At 45.3% G+C, this 21,594-nt stretch overlaps 1 protein-coding gene across 1 annotated transcript in view; it reads left to right on the top strand.

Annotated features, from left to right (window-relative positions):
• Nucleotides 1-21,594, top strand: part of LOC129813206 (neurexin-3a-like) — a 789,442-nt gene that overhangs the window by 664,281 nt on the left and 103,567 nt on the right. Inside the window, exon 21 of the mRNA XM_055865477.1 lies at nt 5,241-5,412. Coding sequence (XP_055721452.1) covers nt 5,241-5,412 — 172 coding nt within the window. The remainder of the gene's footprint in view (nt 1-5,240; nt 5,413-21,594) is intronic.

Here is a 21,594-nt window from a genome sequence, read left to right as displayed (position 1 = left end):
ATGGTCAAAAAGATAGCATACAAAAGTTAGAACATTTGCATTATTTCAAATAAGTTATTAGATATAATTATTCCTTATTAATAAATCTCAATCCTACAGTAATTACTGGCCAAATGACTGTAGTGACGCTGTACTGCATCTTCTACTTTCTGTACGATGTCTTCTAAACGAACTTGAGAGCCCTGGCCTAGAATCCACCCAGGTCTTTCTCTGATCAGTGGTGATGAATGCACAACACATCTCCCTCGATACTATTTATCTTCTGGCCATAGACTCTGATCTGTATACAGATGAGGAGGTGATTCCAGCTTTGATTAACTACAGAGGAAGTATGAGGGAAGTAACAACAGGTTGAGAGAAGAGAAGCTAGAGGAAGGGGATTATTGTCTATCCTGTTGCTTAGTCACTTTACCCTTACCTGAATGTACATACAGTGGGGAGAACAAGTATTTGATACACTGCCGATTCTGCAGGTTTTCCTACTTGCAAAGCATGTAGAGGTCTGTAATTTGTATCATAGGTACACTTCAACTGTGAGAGACGGAATCTAAAACAAAAATCTAGAAAATCACATTGTATGATTTTTAAGTAAATCATTTGCATTTTATTGCATGACATAAGTATTTGATACATCAGAAAAGCAGAACTTAATATTTGGTACAGAAACCTTTGTTTGCAATTACAGAGATCATAGGTTTCCTGTAGTTCTTGACCAGGTTTGCACACACTGCAGCAGGGATTTTGGCCCACTCCTCCATATCCTTCAGGTTTCGGGGCTGTCGCTGGGAAATACGGACTTTCAGCTCCCTCCAAAGATTTTCTATTGGGTTCAGGTCTGGAGACTGGCTAGGCCACTCCAGGACCTTGAGATGCTTCTTACGGAGCCACTCCTTAGTTGCCCTGGCTGTGTGTTTCGGGTCGTTGTCATGCTGGAAGACCCAGCCACAACCCATCTTCAATGCTCTTACTGAGGGAAGGAGGTTGTTGGCCAAGATCTCGCGATACATGGCCCCATCCATCCTCCCCTCAATACGGTGCAGTCGTTCTGTCCCCTTTGCAGAAAAGCATCCCCAAAGAATGATGTTTCCACCTCCATGCTTCATGGTTGGGATGGTGTTCTTGGGGTTGTACTCATTCTTCTTCTTCCTCCAAACACGGCGAGTGGAGTTTAGACCAAAAAGCTCTATTTTTGTCTCATCAGACCACATGACCATCTCCCATTCCTCCTCTGGATCATCCAGATGGTCATTGGCAAACTTCAGATGGGCCTGGACATGCGCTGGCTTGAGCAGGGGGACCTTGCGTGCGCTGCAGGATTTTAATCCATGACGGCGTAGTGTGTTACCAATGGTTTTCTTTGAGACTGTGGTCCCAGCTCTCTTCAGGTCATTGACCAGGTCCTGCCATGTAGTTCTGGGCTGATCCCTCACCTTCCTCATGATCATTGATGCCCCACGAGGTGAGATCTTGCATGGAGCCCCAGAACGAGGGTGATTGACCGTCATCTTGAACTTCTTCCATTTTCTAATAATTGTGCCAAAAGTTGTTGCCTTCTCACCAAGCTGCTTGCCTATTGTCCTGTAGCGCATCCCAGCCTTGTGCAGGTCTACAATTTTATCCCTGGTGTCCTTAGGTCTGTTTGATTGAGTGTGTGGACAGGTGTCTTTTATACAGGTAACAAGTTCAAACAGGTGCAGTTAATACAGGTAATGAGTGGAGAACACGAGGGCTTCTTAAAGAAAAACTAACAGGTCTGTGAGAGCCGGAATTAATACTGGTTGGTAGGTGATCAAATACTTATGTCATGCAATAAAATGCAAATTAATTACTTAAAAATTAACTTTTGTTTTAGTTTTTTGTTTTTGGATTTTTGTTTTAGATTCCGTCTCTCACAGTTGAAGTGTACCTATGATACAAATTACAGACCTCTACATGAGTAGGAAAACCTGCAAAATCGGCAGTGTATCAAATACTTTTTCTCCCCACTGTACCTACTTCAATTACCTCGTAAACCTGCACATCGACTCTGTACTGGTACTCCCTGTATATAGCCATGCTATTACCTCGTGCACCTGCACATCGACTCTGTACTGGTACTCCCTGTATATAGCCATGTTATTACCTCGTACACCTACACATCGACTCTGTACTGGTACTCCCTGTATATAGCCATGTTATTACCTCGTACACCTACACATCGACTCTGTACTGGTACTCCCTGTATATAGCCATGTTATTACCTCGTACACCTACACATCGACTCTGTACTGGTACTCCCTGTATATAGCCATGTTATTACCTCGTACACCTACACATCGACTCTGTACTGGTACTCCCTGTATATAGCCATGTTATTACCTCGTACACCTGCACATCGACTCTGTACTGGTACTCCCTGTATATAGCCATGTTATTACCTTGTACACCTACACATCGACTCTGTACTGGTACTCCCTGTAGCTAGCCATGTTATTACCTCGTACACCTGCACATCGACTCTGTACTGGTACTCCCTGTATATAGCCATGCTATTACCTGGTACTCCTTGTATATAGCCATTTTATTATCTGGTACTCCCTCTATATAGCCATGTTATTACCTGGTACTTCCTGTATATAGCCATGTTATTACCTGGTACTCCCTGTATATAGCCATGTTATTACCTGGTTCTCCCTGTATATAGCCATGTTATTACCTGGTTCTCCCTGTATATAGCCATGTTATTACCTGGTACTCCCTGTATATAGCCATGTTACTACCTGGTACTCCCTGTATATAGCCATGTTATTACCTGGTACTCCTTGTATATAGCCATGTTATTACCTGGTACTCCTTGTATATAGCCATGTTATTACCTGGTACTCCCTGTATATAGCCATGTTATTACCTGGTACTCCTTGTATATAGCCATGCTATTACCTCGTACACCTGCACATCGACTCTGTACTGGTACTCCCTGTATATAGCCATGTTATTACCTTGTACACATCGACTCTGTACTGGTACTCCCTGTAGCTAGCCATGTTATTACCTCGTACACCTGCACATCGACTCTGTACTGGTACTCCCTGTATATAGCCATGCTATTACCTGGTACTCCTTGTATATAGCCATTTTATTATCTGGTACTCCCTCTATATAGCCATGTTATTACCTGGTACTTCCTGTATATAGCCATGTTATTACCTGGTACTCCCTGTATATAGCCATGTTATTACCTGGTTCTCCCTGTATATAGCCATGTTATTACCTGGTTCTCCCTGTATATAGCCATGTTATTACCTGGTACTCCCTGTATATAGCCATGTTACTACCTGGTACTCCCTGTATATAGGCATGTTATTACCTGGTACTCCTTGTATATAGTCATGTTATTACCTGGTACTCCTTGTATATAGCCATGTTATTACCTGGTACTCCCTGTATATAGCCATGTTATTACCTGGTACTCCTTGTATATAGCCATGTTATTACCTGGTACTCCTTGTATATAGCCATGCTATTACCTGGTACTCCTTGTATATAGCTATGTTATTACCTGGTCCTCCCTGTATATAGCCATGGTATTCCGTGGTACTCTGCACATCGACTCAGTACTGGTACTCCCTGTATATAACCATGGTATTACCTGGTTCTCCCTGTATATAGCCATGTTATTACCTGGTTCTCCCGGTATATAGCCATGTTATTACCTGGTTCTCCCTGTATATAGCCATGTTATTACCTGGTACTCCATGTATATAGCCATATTATTACCTCGTATCCCTGCACATCGACTCGGTACCTCCACCCGTGTGTATAGCCAATTTATTGTTACTAAATGTGTATTTTTCCATGTGTTAATTTTTTGTCTATTTTCTATTATTTTTCTAAGTTTCTCTCTGCATTGTTGGGAAGGGTCCGTAGGTAAGCGTTTCACTGTTAGTTTACCCATGTTGTTTGCAAAACATATGACAAATACAATTTGACTTGATGCTGATAAGCGTTAGTGGAACATTTTGGAACGTTATTATCAGTATCACCAGAACTGCAGATAATTGACTGATTTTGACATATTGAATGTGGTGTGGATCAGATTCTTTCGGATTGGCAAAATGCTAAAGGAGATGCCATAGAACTAGTAATACTTCTCCATCCAGATGGTGACATTTAGTTCTACCCATTAGCCACTACAGAGTCAGGTTGCTCCCTGGTCGGTTGATGATCACAGGTTGGTTTGGAGTGAGGAGGTTGGTTTGGAGTGAGGAGGTTGGTTTGGAGTGAGGAGGTTGGTTTGGAGTGAGGAGGTTGGTTTGGAGTGAGGAGGTTGGTTTGGAGTGGGGAGGTTGGTTTGGAGTGAGGAGGTGGAATTGGAGTGGGGAGGTTGGTTTGGAGTGAGGAGGTTGGTTTGGAGTGAGGAGGTTGGTTTGGAGTGAGGAGGTTGGTTTGGAGTGAGGAGGTTGGTTTGGAGTGAGGAGGTTGGTTTGGAGTGAGGAGGTTGGTTTGGAGTGAGGAGGTTGGTTTGGAGTGAGGAGGTTGGTTTGGAGTGAGGAGGTTGGTTTGGAGTGGGGAGGTTGGTTTGGAGTGAGGAGGTTGGTTTGGAGTGAGGAGGTTGGTTTGGAGTGAGGAGGTTGGTTTGGAGTGAGGAGGTTGGTTTGGAGTGAGGAGGTTGGTTTGGAGTGAGGAGGTTGGTTTGGAGTGAGGAGGTTGGTTTGGAGTGAGGAGGTGGAATTGGTCACCTGCCCGTTGACATCTGATCTCTTCCAACATGTGACTCTGTGAGCCTTCACTGCTCATTAATCTAGCTTATCTCTGTTTACTCTGGCTTATTCAACACCATTGATTTTTGCAGGTATATATATATACTGTATGTGGGTTTGTATGTGGGTGTGTTTGTGTGTGTGTGTGTGTGTGTGTTATCCAGCAGAAGGGGGCCTTTAAGGTTAATATAATGGATTATTCAAGGACTGAATAATAAATGAAGAGAGCTAGAGAATTAAACCTTGAATTCCTTAGTTTTTCTTTGATTCTTCCAGTGACATTCCACAGACTCTAAGCAATAAAGTTATACACTTTTAGCATGTATTCATTCGATCACCTCGTTCTTAGCAATAAGATTGGAGTATTTTGAACAAAACAATCGATGTACTGCGACAAACAGTCATGTATCAACAACAACATAAAGTCCATCACAGGAAAAAATGTTTCCGAAATAAATGTTTTAAAAATCACTAAATGAATGATTTTGTTTTTTCTTCTAGGAACAAGGGAAGATTGGTGTGACGTTTAACATCGGCACAATGGACATCAGCGTGAGAGAGAATAGCACACCAGTGAATGACGGGCTGTACCATGTTGTACGCTTTACCAGAAACGGGGGTAACGCCACACTCCAGGTGGACAACTGGTCTATCAATGAACACTTCCCAGGAGGTATGGACCCCCCCACACACCTGCATGGTTTCACCTGTGCTGCGCCCCCCCCCACACACACCTGCATGGTTTCACCTGTGCTGCGCCCCCCCCCCCCCCCACACACACCTGCATGGTTTGGTTTCACCTGTGATGCGCCCCCCTCCCCCTGACACACACACCTGCATGGTTTCACCTGTGCTGCGCCACCCCCCCACACACACACCTGCATGGTTTCACCTGTGCTGCGCCAACCCCCCCACCCCACACACACACCTGCATGGTTTCACCTGTGCTGCGCCACCCCCCCACACACACACCTGCATGGTTTCACCTGTGCTGCGCCCCCCCCCCCCCCCCCCCCACACACCTGCATGGTTTCACCTGTGCTGCACCCCCCCCCCCCACACACACCTGCATGGTTTCACCTGTATGGTTTCACCACACCAGTACTACTCCTTCCCAGAGACCACCCTGGAATACGGCTTCCACACCAGTACTACTCCTTCCCAGAGACCACCCTGGAATACGGCGTCCACACCAGTACTACTCCTTCTGTTCTCCGCTATACTGTTTCTCGTTCAGCTATTTCAAGCTTGTAAATGCTCCATTGTCATTAGACTACAAGCACAGTGACTGTCAAACCTAACCAATAGCTTAACCGTTACACGATGAGATCCGGACCTCTTGGCGAAGTCGCTAATTGTTGGGTTAAATTCGCTACGCTATGTTTGCAATTAAGGCACAATAAAGGCCTTTTGGCAGCTTAAAGGCCTATTAGGCTGTGTTTACACATGCAGCCCCATTCTGATCTTTTGCCCAGTTATTGGAAAACGATCTGATCCAAATATCAAAATGGGGCTGCCTGTGTAAACCCTGCCTAACAGACAGGAAATGTGAATGATCTCCAGCATCTCTTCGAGGATCACTGTGATGAATACAATAAGTCAGAATGCTTAGTTTTAGTGATACTGTCCACTCTTGGAAAATAAGCTGCTATCTAGCACATAGAAGGGTAATTTGGCTGTCTCGATAGGACAGCCCTTTGAAGAACCCCTGTTTGGTTCCAGGTAGAACCTTTTTCGGTTCCATGTAGAACCCTTCCCTGGAACCAAAATGGGTGCTCCTATTGGGACAGGCGGAGAACCCTGTTGCAACCCTTTTTTTTCTAAAAGTGTAATATAATTTTTTATATTGTCTAGTCAACTTAAAAAATGATTGGTTTTACATATACTATAATATCATATATATGGTATTGTCTCGTCAACTTTCAGAATGCTTGGTGTTATAGATACTATAATATGATATATATTGTATTGTGTAGCCAACGTTCAGTATCCACTGAGTTACAAGTCACCTTTCACATTTCCTGAAGGTCCTGTGTTAGGCTGTCTTCTCCCTCTTCTCTATCAGCCCATGTATTAGGCCAGGCTGTGATATAAGGACTTCAGACTTTGCTTTAGGGACCATAAGCAGTTCTTTGGAGTGGAATTCTGATTTAACCCAACTAAGCTCTCCAGCTGTTTTGTGATTGAATGAAGATAGACATTGGATTGGAATCGACTTCAGGCTCCCTGGGTTTTGCAATGGAGCTATCGCTTCTCAGGACTGTTCGTGATGCCTCAACAGTTGGTTTATTTAGAGGTAGGAAAAGCTGTCAGAGTACTCATGGTGTTCCCTCCCTCCCTCCCTCCCTCCCTCTGCCTTACTTACTAAAGTTGTGCTCTTATATGAAATGGTTTGACAAGTATCAGTATGACTATGACAATAGTGGAATGATCAAGAATGTTTACCAAGACTTGGGCAAATGAGCCTGCGACTACTGGTTAAAAACGTATCTTACAGCTCTCCCTGCCAACACAAGGAAAAATGCTGTAGAATATACCATTAGTATCCCCCTTGGAAACATCTCATTTGGCACTTGATGTCTCCTTGTTGTCTTCCTGTGTTGAGTACAGTAACAGTGCAGTGTTCCTTTTAAAAATACATTTCTCACTTTCTTCTACATAAGTGAGTGCATACATTTTCATACTTTTTTTGTAGTGGTCTCCCGTTGGGAATCTAACCCACAACCCTGGCATTGCAAGCGGCATCCTCTCTCTCTCTCTCTCTCTCTCTCTCTCTCTCTCTCTCTCTCTCTCTCTCTCTCTCTCTCTCTCTCTCTCTCTCTCCTCTCTCTCTCTCTCTCTCTCTCTCTCTCTCTCTCTCTCTCTCTCTCTCTCTCTCTCTCTCTCTCTCTCTCTCTCTCTCTCTCTCTCTCTCTCTCTCTCTCTCTCTCTCTCTCTCTCTCTCTCTCTCTCTCTCTCTCTCTACACACACACACACACACACACACACACACACACACACACACACACACACACACACACACACACACACACACACACACACACACACACACACACACACACACACACACACACACACACAGAAACACACTGAGTGGAGCAGTGTGGCCTCATCGTCTCGGAGGCCTGTCAGTATCACTCACATTAAATGCTCCATGTGTCCTCATTACTTCAACACAGACATGGACTCTGGTGGGAACAGGAGTCAAATCACTTTATTTGCTCTCTCTCTCCCTCTCTCTCTCTCTTTCTCTCTCGCTTTCTCTCTTTCTCTCTCAATTCAATTCAAAGGGATGTATTGGAACGGGAAACATATGTTTACATTGCAGAAGCAAGTGAAATAGAAAGTGAAATTAACTTTAAAAAATGAACAGTAAACATTACATTCACAGAAGTTCCAAAAGAATAACAACATTTCAAATGTCCTTATAGAGTGTTGTAATGAAATGCAAATAGTTACACTAGAAAAGGGAAAATAAATACACATAAAAATGGCTTTCATTTACAATGGTGTTTGTTCTTCACTGGTTGCCTTTTTCTTGTGGTAACATGTCAAAAATCTTGCTGATGAGATGGCACACTGTGGTATTTCACCCAATAGATATGGGAGTTTATCAAGATTGGATTTGTTTTCAAATTCTTTGTGGATCTGTGTAATCTGAGGGAAATACGTGTCTCTAATATGGTCATACATTGGGCAGGAGGTTAGGAAGTGCAGCTCAGTTTCCACCTCATTTTGTTGGCAGTGAGCACATAGCCTGTCTTCTCTTTAGAGCCAGGTCTGCCTAAGGCGGCCTCTCTCAATAGCAAGGATATGCTCACTGAGTCTGTACATAGTCAAAGCTTTCCATAATTGTGAGTCAGTCACAGTGGTCAGGTATTCTGCCACTGTGTATTCTCTGTTTAGGGCCAAATAGCATTCTAGTTTGCTTAGTTTTTTGGTCAATTCTTTCCATTGTGTCAAGTAAATATATTTTTGTTTTCTCATCATTTGGTTGGGTCTAATTATGTTGCTGTTGCTGTCCTGGGGCTCTGTGGAGTCTGTTTGTGTTTGTGAACAGAGACCCAGGACAGGCTTGCTTAGGGGACTCTTCTCTAGGTTAATCTCTCTGTAGGTGATGGCTTTGTTATGGAAGGTTTGGGAATCAATTCCTTTTAGTTGGTTGTCGAATGAACGGCTCTTTTCTGGATTTTGGTAAATAGCGGGTATCGGCCAAATTCTGCTCTGCATGCATTATTTGGTGTTTTACGTTGTACACAGAGGATGTTTTTGCAGAATTGTGAATGCAGAGTCTCAATTTGGTGTTCTTGGTTGGTGAGCGGAACCCAGTCCTCACAACCTTAAAGGGCAATGGGTTCTATGACTTACTCAAGTCTTTTTAGCCAGATCCCTATTGGGATGTCGAATTTTATTTTCCTTTTGCCTTGTCTCTCTGATCGTTCACAGCACTGTGGAAGTTACCTGTGGTGCTGATGTTTAGGCCGAGGTAGGTATAGTTTTTTGTGTGCTCTAGGGCAACGGTGTCTAGATGGAATTTGTATTTGTGGTCGTGGCAACTTTACTTTTTTTGGAACACCATTATTTTTGTCTTACTGAGATGTATTGTCAGGGCCCAGGTCTGACAGAATCTGTGCAGTAGATTTAGGTGCTGCTGTAGGCCCTCCTAGGTTGGTGACAGAAGCACCAGATCGTCAGCAAACAGTAGACATTTGACTTCAGATTCTAGTAGGGTGAGGCCAGGTGCTGCAGACTGTTCTCGTGCCCTCGCCAATTCGTTGATATATATGTTGAAGAGGGTTTGCCTCAAGCTTTATCCATGTCTCACCCCACGGCCCTGTGAAAAGAAATGTGTGTGTTTTTTGCCAATTTTAGTTGCACACTTGTTGTTTGTGTACATGGATTTCTTAATGTCATATGCTTTTCCCCAAACACCGCTTTCCATCTATTTGTATAGCAGACCCTCATGCCAATTTGAGTCAAAAGCTTTATTGAAATCAACAAAGGAAGAGAATACTTTGTTTTGCTTTGTTTCCCAATTGGGGTGTGCAGGGTGAATATGTGGTCTGTCATACGGTAATTTGGCAAAAAGCCAATTTGATATTTGCTCAGTACATTGTTTTCACTAAGGAAATGTATGAGTCTGCTGTTAACCTGTCTAGGATCAGCGTGGCGCTAGCGGCACCCCCCCCCCCCCCCCCCCCCACTGAAAAACCAGTGCCGCGAAATTCAAAAAAAATATTTTTTTTAAATATTTAACTTTCACAAATTAAAGTCCAATACAGCTAATGAAAGACACAGATCTTGTGAATCCAGTCAACATGTCCGATTTTTAAAATGTTTTACAGGGAAGACACAATATGTAAAGATGTACATCTATTACCTAAAAACACATTAGCATAATCCACCATCTTTTATTTGTCCACCAACACCAGTAGCCATCACCAATTCGGCTAAACTAAGATATTTATAGCCCCTAATCAACAAAAAAACTCATTAGATGACAGTCTGATAACATATTTATGGTATGGGATAGGTTTTGTTAGAAAAAAGTGCATATTTCAGGTAGATGGCATAGGTTACAATTGCACCCACCGTCACAAATGGAATAGAAAAACTACTTAGAGCAACGTGTTTACCTACTTACTAATCATCAAACATTTCGTAAAAATACACAGCATACACGAATCGAAAGACACAGATCCTGTGAATACAGACAATATTTCAGATTTTCTAAGTGTCTTACAGCGAAAACACAATAAATCGTTATATTAGCGTAGCACATAGCACATAGCAGCCCAGCATTGATTCTAGCCAAAGTGAGCGATAAAAGTCAACATCGCCAAAAGATATTAATTTTTTCACTAACCTTCTCAGAATTCTTCCGATGACACTCCTGTAACATCATATTACACATTCCATATAGAGTTTGATCGCAAATGTTTATATTTAGCCACCAAAATCATGGTTAGACAATGTGAAATGTAGACAAGCTGGTAAAGAAAAAGTCCTTGCGCCACTTAGACAGTGATCTACTCTTATACATAAATACTCATAAACGTGACTAAAAAATATAGGGTGGACAGGGATTGATAGACAATTTAATTCTTAATACAATTGCGGAATAACATTTTTTAATTTATCCTTACTTTTCAATACAGTTTGCGCCTAGCGAAGCTACGTCATAAAACATGGCGTCCTAAGCCACTAAAATGTTTCGACAGAAACACGATTTATCATAATAAAAATGTCCTACCTTGAGCTGTTCTTCCATCAGTATCTTGGGCAAAGGATCCTTTCTTGAGAGCAATCGTCTTTTGGTGGAAAGCTGTCCTCTTGCCATGTGGAAATGCCTACTGCGTTCGGGATGAACTGAAAAGCGTGCCCAACTATTCACATCGTTGCAAAAATAAATGTCCCAAAATCGCACTAAACGGATATAAATTGCTATAAAACGCTTTAAATTAACTACCTTATGATGTTTTTAACTCCCATAACGAGTAGAAACATGACCCGAGTAATATTACCCCCTTCACTAATGCTTGGAACAGGAGCGGGCCGGTGTCCTCTAGGCGCATGACGCAGCTCCAAAAGAATGACTAGCTTCACGGTTTTTTCATTTGTGGGGCCTGTGAACGCGCAATCGACCCCATTGGAATCGTCATCACGTAAAGGCATCCAGGGGAAGACGTAAGAAGTGTCCGTATAGTCATAGCAATATCAGTGCCGTTTTAACTGACTTCAGAACAGTGGCCAACATTTCTGAAATCTGAATCCATGTCAGGGAAATTGCTGTAGAATGGGCTCTGTTCCACTTAGAGACAAAATTTCAACTCCTATAGAAACTATAGACTGTTTTCTATCCAATAATAATAATAATATGCATATTGTACGATCAAGGATTTTGTGGGAAGCCGTTTCAAAAATTACCAAATTAGCATAAATAGTCTAAACAGCGCCCCCATCCCCAACAGGTTAAATGACAAAATCACATAGAGTTATCTATCCAAAACAAAAAAAGTATGGATAAACCACTTCTCCAATCTTTTTGGCAATACATCTTGGCCATGTTCTGTTATAATCTCCACCCGGCACAGCCATAAGAGGACTGGCGTCCCCTCATAACCTGGTTCCTCTCTAGGTTTTTTTTCTATGTTCTGGCCATTCTAGGGAGTTTTTCCTAGCCACTGTGCTTCTACCCCTGCATTGCTTGCTATTTGTGGTTTTAGGCTGGGTTTCTGTACAGCACTTTGAGATATCAGCTGATGTAAGAAGGGGTTTATGAATACATTTGATTTGATTTGATACAATGAATTGCAAAAGTATTCACTCCCTTGGCATTTTTCCTATTTTGTTGCATTACAACCTGAAATTGTTTTTACATTTGAAAAGTAATAGGTAAACAACATTTTATGACATTATTTTCTTACTTTTGTCACGTTCCTGACCTGTTTTCTGTTGTTTTTGTATGTGTGTGATGGTCAGGGCGTGAGTTTTGGGTGGGCAGTCTATGTTTTCTGTTTCTATGTTGGTTTTGGGTTGCCTGGTATGGCTCTTAATTAGAGGCAGGTGTTTTGCGTTTTCCTCTAATTGAGAGTCATATTAAGGTAGGTTGTTCTCACTGTTTGTTTGTGGGTGATTGTCGCTGTGTCTGTGTATTTTGCACCACACGGTACTGTCTCGTCTCGTTCGTTCTGTCACGTTCCTGTTTATGTGTTCCTCGTTTCATGTAAGTTCATAGTTTAGGTCTGTCTAGTTCGTTTTGTTATTTTGTTTATCATTCAAGTGTATTTCCTTTCGTGTTTTTCCGTCTTGTCAAATAAACATTATGTGTTCATCACCCGCTGCGCCTTGGTCTACTCACTCACCGAGGGACGGCCGTTACAGAATCACCCACCAAACCCAGATCAAGCTGCGGGTTAACGGACAGCAACGACAGCGCAAGAAGGATGAATGGACATGGGAGGATGTTTTGGACGGAAAGGGTTGCTACACATGGGAGGAGATTCTGGCTGGAAAGGATCGCCTCCCATGGGAACAACTGGAGGCAGCTCGGAGAGCGGAGGAAACCGGAGAGAGGAACCGGCGTTATGAGGGGACACGTCTAGCACGGAAGCCCGAAAAGCCCGTGAGTACTACCCAAAAATTTCTTGGGGAAGGGGGCTAAGAGGTAGTGGGCCGAGGGCAGGTAGGAGACCTGCGCCCACTTCCCAGGCTAACCGTGGAGAGTGGGAGTACGGGCAGACACCATGTTACGCAGTAGAGCGCACGGTGTCTCCTGTATGGGTGCATAGCCCAGTGCGGGTTATTCCACCTCCCCGCACTGGTAGGGCTAGATTGGGCATTCAGCCAAATGTCATGAAGCCGGCCCTACATATCTGGCCACCAGTAAGTCTCCTTGGGCCGGCTTACATGGCACCAGCCTTACGCATGGTGTCCCCGGTTCGCCAACACAGCCCAGTGCGGGTTATTCCACCCCCCGCACTGGACGGGCTACGGGGAGCATTCAACCAGGTAAGGTTGGGCAGGCTCAGTGCTCAAGGGAGCCAGTACGCCTACACGGTCCGGTATTTCCGGCGCTACCTCCTCGCCCCAGCCCAGTACCACCAGTTCCGGCACCACGCACTAAGCCACCTGTGCGTCTCCAGAGCCCTGTTCCTCCTCCACGCACTCTCCCGATGGTGCGTGTCTCCAGCCCAGTACCACCAGTTCCGGCACCACGCACTAAGCCATCTGTGCGTCTCCAGAGCCCTGTACGCACTGTTCCTTCTCCCCGCACTCGCCCTGAGGTGCGCGCCCTCAGCCCGGTACCTCCAGTTCCGGTACCACGCACCAGGCCTATAGTGCGCTTCGAGAGGTCAGTGTGCCCTGTCCCTGCTCCCCGCACTAGCCTTGAAGTGCGTGCCGTCATCCCGGTACCCCCAGTTCCGGCACCACGCACCAGGCCTACTGTGCGCCTCAGCAGGGCAGAGTCGGCCGTCTGCCCAACGCCTTCTGCACTGCCTGTCTGCCCAGCTCCGTCTGAGCCATCTGTCTGCCCAACGCCTTCTGCACTGCCTGTCTGCCCAGCTCCGTCTGAGTCATCTGTCTGCCCAGCGCCGTCTGAGCCATCTGTCTGCCCAGCGCCGTCTGAGCCATCTGTCTGCCCAGCGCCGTCTGAGCCATCTGTCTGCCCAGCGCCGTCTGAGCCATCTGTCTGCCCAGCGCCATCTGAGCCATCTGTCTGCCCAGCGCCGTCTGAGTCATCTGTCTGCCCAGCGCCGTTTGAGCCATCCGTCTGCCCAGCGCCGTTTGAGCCATCCGTCTGCCCAGCGCCGTCTGAGCCATCCGTCTGCCCAGAGCCTTCTGAGCCATCCTTCTGCCCAGCGCCTTCTGAGCCATCCGTCTGCACAGCGCCTTCTGAGCCATCCGTCTGCCACGAGCCATTAGAGCCGCCCGTCTGTCCCGAGCCATTAGAGCCGTCCGTCAGTCAGGAGCCGCTAGAGCCACCAGCCAGTCAGGAGCCGCCAGAGCCGCCAGCCAGTCAGGAGCCGCCAAAGCCGCCAGCCAGTCAGGAGCCGCCAAAGCCGCCAGCCAGTCAGGAGCTGCCAGAGCCGCCAGCCAGTCAGGAGCTGCCAGAGCCGCCAGCCAGTCAGGAGCTGCCAGAGCCGCCAGCCAGTCAGGAGCTGCCAGAGCCGCCAGCCAGTCAGGAGCTGCCAGAGCCGCCAGCCAGTCAGGAGCTGCCCTACAGTCAGGAGCTGTCCTACAGTCATGAGCTGCCCTACAGTCATGAGCTGCCTTACAGTCATGAGCTGCCCTACAGTCATGAGCTGCCTTACAGTCATGAGCTGCCCTACAGTCATGAGCTTCCCTACAGTCATGAGCTGCCCTACAGTCATGAGCTGCCCTACAGTCATGAGCTGCCCTACAGTCATGAGCTGCCCTACAGTCATTAGCTGCCCTACAGTCATGAGCTGCCCTACAGTCATGAGCTGCCTTACAGTCATGAGCTGCCCTACAGTCATGAGCTGCCCTACAGTCATGAGCTGCCCTACAGTCATGAGCTGCCCTACAGTCATGAGCTGCCCTACAGTCATGAGCTGCCCTACAGTCCGGAGCTGCCCTACAGTCCGGCGCTGCCCTACAGTCCGGAGCTGCCACCCAGCCCGGACCTGCCAGAGTCCCTCAGCCCGGACCTGCCAGAGTCCCTCAGCCCGGACCTGCCAGAGTCCCTCAGCCCGGACCTGCCAGAGTCCCTCAGCCCGGACCTGCCAGAGTCCCTCAGCCAGGACCTGCCGCCCCTTATCCCGGTGCTGCCCCTTATCCCGGTGCTGGTCCTTATCCCGGTGCTGCCCCTTCATTTAGGTGGTTTTAGTTGGAGGGTGGTCATTGGGAGGGGGATACAGAAGCGGGGAGTGACTATGGTGGTGTGGGGACAGCGTCCGGAGCCTGAGCCACCACCGTGGTCAGATGCCCACCCAGACCCTCCCCTGGACTTTGTGCTGGTGCGCCCGGCGTTCGCACCTTGAGGGGGGGGGTTCTGTCACGTTCCTGACCTGTTTTCTGTTGTTTTTGTATGTGTGTGATGGTCAGGGCGTGAGTTTTGGGTGGGCAGTCTATGTTTTCTGTTTCTATGTTGGTTTTGGGTTGCCTGGTATGGCTCTTAATTAGAGGCAGGTGTTTTGCGTTTTCCTCTAATTGAGAGTCATATTAAGGTAGGTTGTTCTCACTGTTTGTTTGTGGGTGATTGTCGCTGTGTCTGTGTATTTTGCACCACACGGTACTGTCTCGTCTCGGTCGTTCCTGTTTATGTGTTCTTCGTTTCATGTAAGTTCATAGTTTAGGTCTGTCTAGTTCGTTTTGTTATTTTGTAATTCATTCAAGTGTATTTCGTTTTGTGTTTTTCCGTCTTGTCAAATAAACATTATGTGTTCATCACCCGCTGCGCCTTGGTCTACTCACTCACCGAGGGACGGCCGTTACAACTTTTATAATTATTATTTGTCTTATTTTCAAAAACAGATTTTTGTTTGGATTTCATGTAATGGACATACACAAAATAGTCCATAATGGTGAAGTGAAATGTAAAAAATAACTTATTATTATATTTTTTTTAATGGATAAATGGGTGAATGTATATGTATTCACCCCCTTTGCTACGAAGTCCCTAAATAAGATCTGGTGCAACCAATTACCTTCAGTTACATAATTAGTTAAACAAAGTACACCTGTGTGCAATCTAAGTGTCACATGATCTGTCACATGATTTCAGTATATATACACCTGTTCTGAAGGGCCCCAGAGTCTGCAACACCACTAAGCAAGGGGCACCACCAAGCAAGTGGCACCATAAAGACCAAGGAGCTCTCCAAACAGGTCACCAACAAAGTTGTGGAGAAGTACAGATCAGGGTTGGGTTGTAAATAAATATCAGAAACTTTGAACATCCCACAGAACATCATTAAATCCATTATTAAATATGGAAAAAATATGGCCCTACAACAAACCTGCCAAGAGAGGGCCGCCCACCAAAACTCATAGACCAGGCAAGGAGGGCATTAATCAGAGAGGCAACAAGTGACCAAAGATAACCTTGAAGGAGCTGCAAAACTCCAAGGCGGAGATTGTAGTATCTGTCCATAGGACCACTTTAAGCCATACACTCCACAGAGCTGGGCTTTACGGAAGAGTGGCCAGAAAAAAAGCCATTGCTTAAAGAAAAAAATAAGCAAACACATTTGGTCTTCGCCAATGTAAAGAATGTCGTGGGCATGACACATGACAGCCAAATGGCATGTGGGAGACCCCAAACATATGGAAGAAGGTACTCTGTTTAGATAATACAAAAATTTACTTTTTTTCCATCAAGGATTTTTTTTTGCACAAAACCAACACCTTGAGAACACCATCCCCACAGTGAAGCATGGTGGTGGCAGCATCATGTTGTGGGGATGTTTTTCATCGGCAGGAACTTGGAAATTAGTCAGATTTGAAGGAATGATGGATGGTGCTAAATACAGGGACGTTCTTGAGGTTCAGTCTTCTTGAGATTTGAGACTGGGATGGAGGTTCACCTTCCAGCAGGACAATGACCCTAAGCCTACTGCTAAAGCAACACTCGATTAACTTCTCTGGGATATGTCGAACGGTAGCGTCCCACTTGGCCAAAAGCCAGAAAAAATGTAGCGCGCCAAATTCAAGTATATTACTACAAAAATCAATCTTTCATGAAATAACACATGAAAGATACCAAATTAAAGCTACACATGTTGTGAATCCAGCCAACATGTCTGATTTCAAAAAGGATTTACGGCGTAAGCACACCAAACGATTATGTTAGCTCAGTACATAGCCACAGACAAACACAGCCATTTTCCCAGCAAAAGATAGTAGCCACAAAAAGCAGAAATAGAGATAAAATGAATCATTAACCTTCGATGATCTTCATCAGATGACACTCATAGGGCATCATGTTACACAATACATGTATGTTTTGATCGATAATGTGCATATTTATATCCACAAATCTCGGTTTACATTGGCGCCATGTTCAGAAATGCCTCCAAAATATCCGGAGAAATTGCAGAGCCACGTCAAATAACAGAAATACTCATCATAAACTTTGATGAAAGATACATGTTTTACACAGAATTAAAGATACAATTGTTCTTAATGCAACCGTTGTGTCGAATTTCAAAAAAACAAAGCACACCATGCAATAATCTGAGACGGCGCTCAAAAATAACAACATTTCTCCGCCATGTTGGAGTCAACAGAAATACGAAATGACATCATAAATATTCCCTTACCTTTGATCATCTTCATCAGAATGCACTCCCATGTTTTGTTCGATAATGTCCATTACTTATGTCTAAGTAGCTACTTTTGCTAGCATGTTTAGTGCACTTGTCCAAATGCTCGCCCAGATGCAGGCGAACTCGGACGAAAACTTCAAAAAGTTATATTACAGGTCGAATAAACTGGTCAAACTTAGTAGAGAATCAATCTTCAGGATGCTGTTATCATATATATCCAATAACGTTCCAACCGGAGCATTCCTTTGTGTCTGTTAAAGTTATGGAACGCAAGGCGATATCATGAGGAAAGCACATGACCAGGAACTGGCAATCTGCCAGACCACTGACTCATTCCCATCTCATCCGGCCCCACAACACAGCATTCATTCCACGTTCTACAGACTATTGACATCTAGTGGAAGGCGTAGGAAGTGCAAACAGATCCATATCTTACAGGGAATTAAATAGGCGATGAGTTGAACATTGACCAGTCTCAGAATTCTCACTTCCTGTTTGGATTTTTTCTCAGGTTTTTGCCTGCCATATGAGTTATGTTATACTCACAGACATCATTCAAACAGTTTTAGAAACTCCAGAGTGTTTTATATCCAATAATAATAATAATATGCATATATTAGCATCTTGGACAGAGTAGGAGGCAGTTCACCATGGGCACACAATTCATCCAAAAGTGAAAATGCTGCCCCCTATATCAAAGAAGTTTATTGGGAAACATTTAAATGTCTTGAAATGGCCTAGTCAAATCCCAGACCTCAATCCAATTAAGAATCGGTGGTATGACTTAAAGTTTGCTATTCACCAGTAAGAACACATCCAACTTGATGCTTTAGCAATTTTGACTTGAAGAATGGCAAAAATCCCAGTGGCTAGATGTGCCAAGCTTATAGAGACATATCTCAAGAGACTTGCAGCTGTAATTTCTGCATCAGGTGGCTCTACAAAGTATTGACTTTTGGGGGGATGAATAGTTATGCACTCTCAAGTTTTACATTTTCATTTTTTTTGTCTTATTTCTTGTTTTTTCACAAAAAAGATTTTGCATCTTCAAAGTGGTAGGCATGTTGTGTAAATCAATTGATACCAACCCCACAAAAATATATTTTAATTCCAGGTTGTAAGGCAACAAAATAGGAAAAATACTTTCACAAGGCACTGTAAAACAAAGAACAAACAGCAAACATATATACATGGTAAATTGCAAATCAGAAGGTACTGGATTCTACAATTACATTGAATGAACTACAGGACAAAGTACAAACCCTCCAACCCAAATAGGTATGTAATGATAAAATATACAGACCACAAATTCCATTTGGCTAAACTTAAACTCTTTAATATAATCCTCAGTTCATGCATCTTCCCCAATATTTGGAACCAAGGACTGATCAACTCAATCCACAAAAGTCGAGACAAATTTGTCCCCAATAACTAACATGGGATAATTTACAATCTAATTGCTTCTTAGGGCAGAGCACTGGGGAACTTGAAATGACACTTCAAATGTTTGAGAGTATGTGCCTGAATCAAGGACTTCTATACTGTGACAATCGGCCAAAGTAGGCACATAAATGAATGGCCAGTCCTTTGTGTTGTTGATGCGCTCACTGATTTCTCAGTCACTCAGTGACCCCTTCATAAGGTAATAGACAGCCATGACACTAGATGGGCTGACACTAGATGGGCTGACACTAGATGGGCTGACACTAGATGGGCTGACACTGGATGTCCTGACACTAGATGGGCTGACACTAGATGGGCTGACACTAGATGGGCTGACACTAGATGGGCTGACACTGGATGGGCTGACACTGGATGGGCTGACACTAGATGGAATGACACTAGATGGAATGACACTAGATGGGTTGACACTAGATGGGCTGACACTAGATGGGCTGACACTAGATGGGCTGACACTAGATGGGCTGACACTAGATGGGCTGACACTAGATGGGCTGACACTAGATGGGCTGACACTAGATGGGCTGACACTAGATGGGCTGACACTAGATGGGCTGACACTGGATGGGCTGACACTAGATGGAATGACACTAGATGGAATGACACTAGATGGGTTGACACTAGATGGGCTGACACTAGATGGGCTGACACTAGATGGGCTGACACTAGATGGGCTGACACTGGATGGGCTGACACTAGATGGAATGACACTAGATGGAATGACACTAGATGGGTTGACACTAGATGGAATGACACTAGATGGGTTGACACTAGATGGAATGACACTAGATGGGCTGACAATGGATGGGCTGACAATGGATGGGCTGACACTAGATGGGCTGACACTAGATGGGCTGACAATGGATGGGCTGACAATGGATGGGCTGACACTGGATGGGCTGACACTAGATGGACTGACACTAGATGGATGGGCTGACAATGGATGGGCTGACAATGGATGGGCTGACAATGGATGGGCTGACAATGGATGGGCTGACACTGGATGGGCTGACACTAGATGGGCTGACACTAGATGGGCTGACACTAGATGGGCTGACAATGGATGGGCTGACACTAGATGGGCTGACACTAGATGGGCTGACACTAGATGGGCTGACAATGGATGGGCTGACAATGGATGGGCTGACACTAGATGGGCTGACACTAGATGGGCTGACACTGGATGGGCTGACACTAGATGGGCTGACACTAGATGGGCTGACACTAGATGGGCTGACAATGGATGGGCTGACACTAGATGGGCTGACACTAGATGGGTTGACACTAGATGGAATGACACTAGATGGGCTGACAATGGATGGGCTGACAATGGATGGGCTGACAATGGATGGGCTGACACTAGATGGGCTGACATTGGATGGGCTGACACTAGATGGGCTGACACTGTATGTCCTGACACTGGATGGGCTGACAATGGATGTCCTGACACTAGATGGGCTGACACTAGATGGGCTGACAATGGATGGGCTGACACTAGATGGGCTGACACTAGATGGGCTGACACTAGATGGGCTGACAATGGATGGGCTGACAATGGATGGGCTGACACTAGATGGGCTGACACTAGATGGGCTGACACTGGATGGGCTGACACTAGATGGGCTGACACTAGATGGGCTGACACTAGATGGGCTGACAATGGATGGGCTGACACTAGATGGGCTGACACTAGATGGGTTGACACTAGATGGAATGACACTAGATGGGCTGACAATGGATGGGCTGACAATGGATGGGCTGACAATGGATGGGCTGACACTAGATGGGCTGACATTGGATGGGCTGACACTAGATGGGCTGACACTGTATGTCCTGACACTGGATGGGCTGACAATGGATGTCCTGACACTAGATGGGCTGACACTAGATGGGCTGACACTAGATGGGCTGACACTAGATGGGCTGACACTAGATGGGCTGACACTGTATGTCCTGACACTAGATGGGCTGACACTAGATGGGCTGACACTAGATGGGCTGACACTAGATGGGCTGACACTAGATGGGCTGACACTAGATGGGCTGACACTGGATGGGCTGACACTAGATGGAATGACACTAGATGGAATGACACTAGATGGGTTGACACTAGATGGGCTGACACTAGATGGGCTGACACTAGATGGGCTGACACTGGATGGGCTGACACTAGATGGAATGACACTAGATGGAATGACACTAGATGGGTTGACACTAGATGGAATGACACTAGATGGGTTGACACTAGATGGAATGACACTAGATGGGCTGACAATGGATGGGCTGACAATGGATGGGCTGACAATGGATGGGCTGACACTAGATGGGCTGACACTAGATGGGCTGACACTGGATGGGCTGACACTAGATGGGCTGACACTAGATGGGCTGACACTAGATGGGCTGACAATGGATGGGCTGACACTAGATGGGCTGACACTAGATGGGTTGACACTAGATGGAATGACACTAGATGGGCTGACAATGGATGGGCTGACAATGGATGGGCTGACAATGGATGGGCTGACACTAGATGGGCTGACATTGGATGGGCTGACACTAGATGGGCTGACACTGTATGTCCTGACACTGGATGGGCTGA

This window comes from Salvelinus fontinalis, chromosome 16, assembly GCF_029448725.1.
Source record: "Salvelinus fontinalis isolate EN_2023a chromosome 16, ASM2944872v1, whole genome shotgun sequence".
NCBI lineage: Eukaryota > Metazoa > Chordata > Actinopteri > Salmoniformes > Salmonidae > Salvelinus > Salvelinus fontinalis.
Note: the sequence above shows the minus strand (reverse complement) of the source record. Positions and strands in the feature narration are given on the sequence as shown.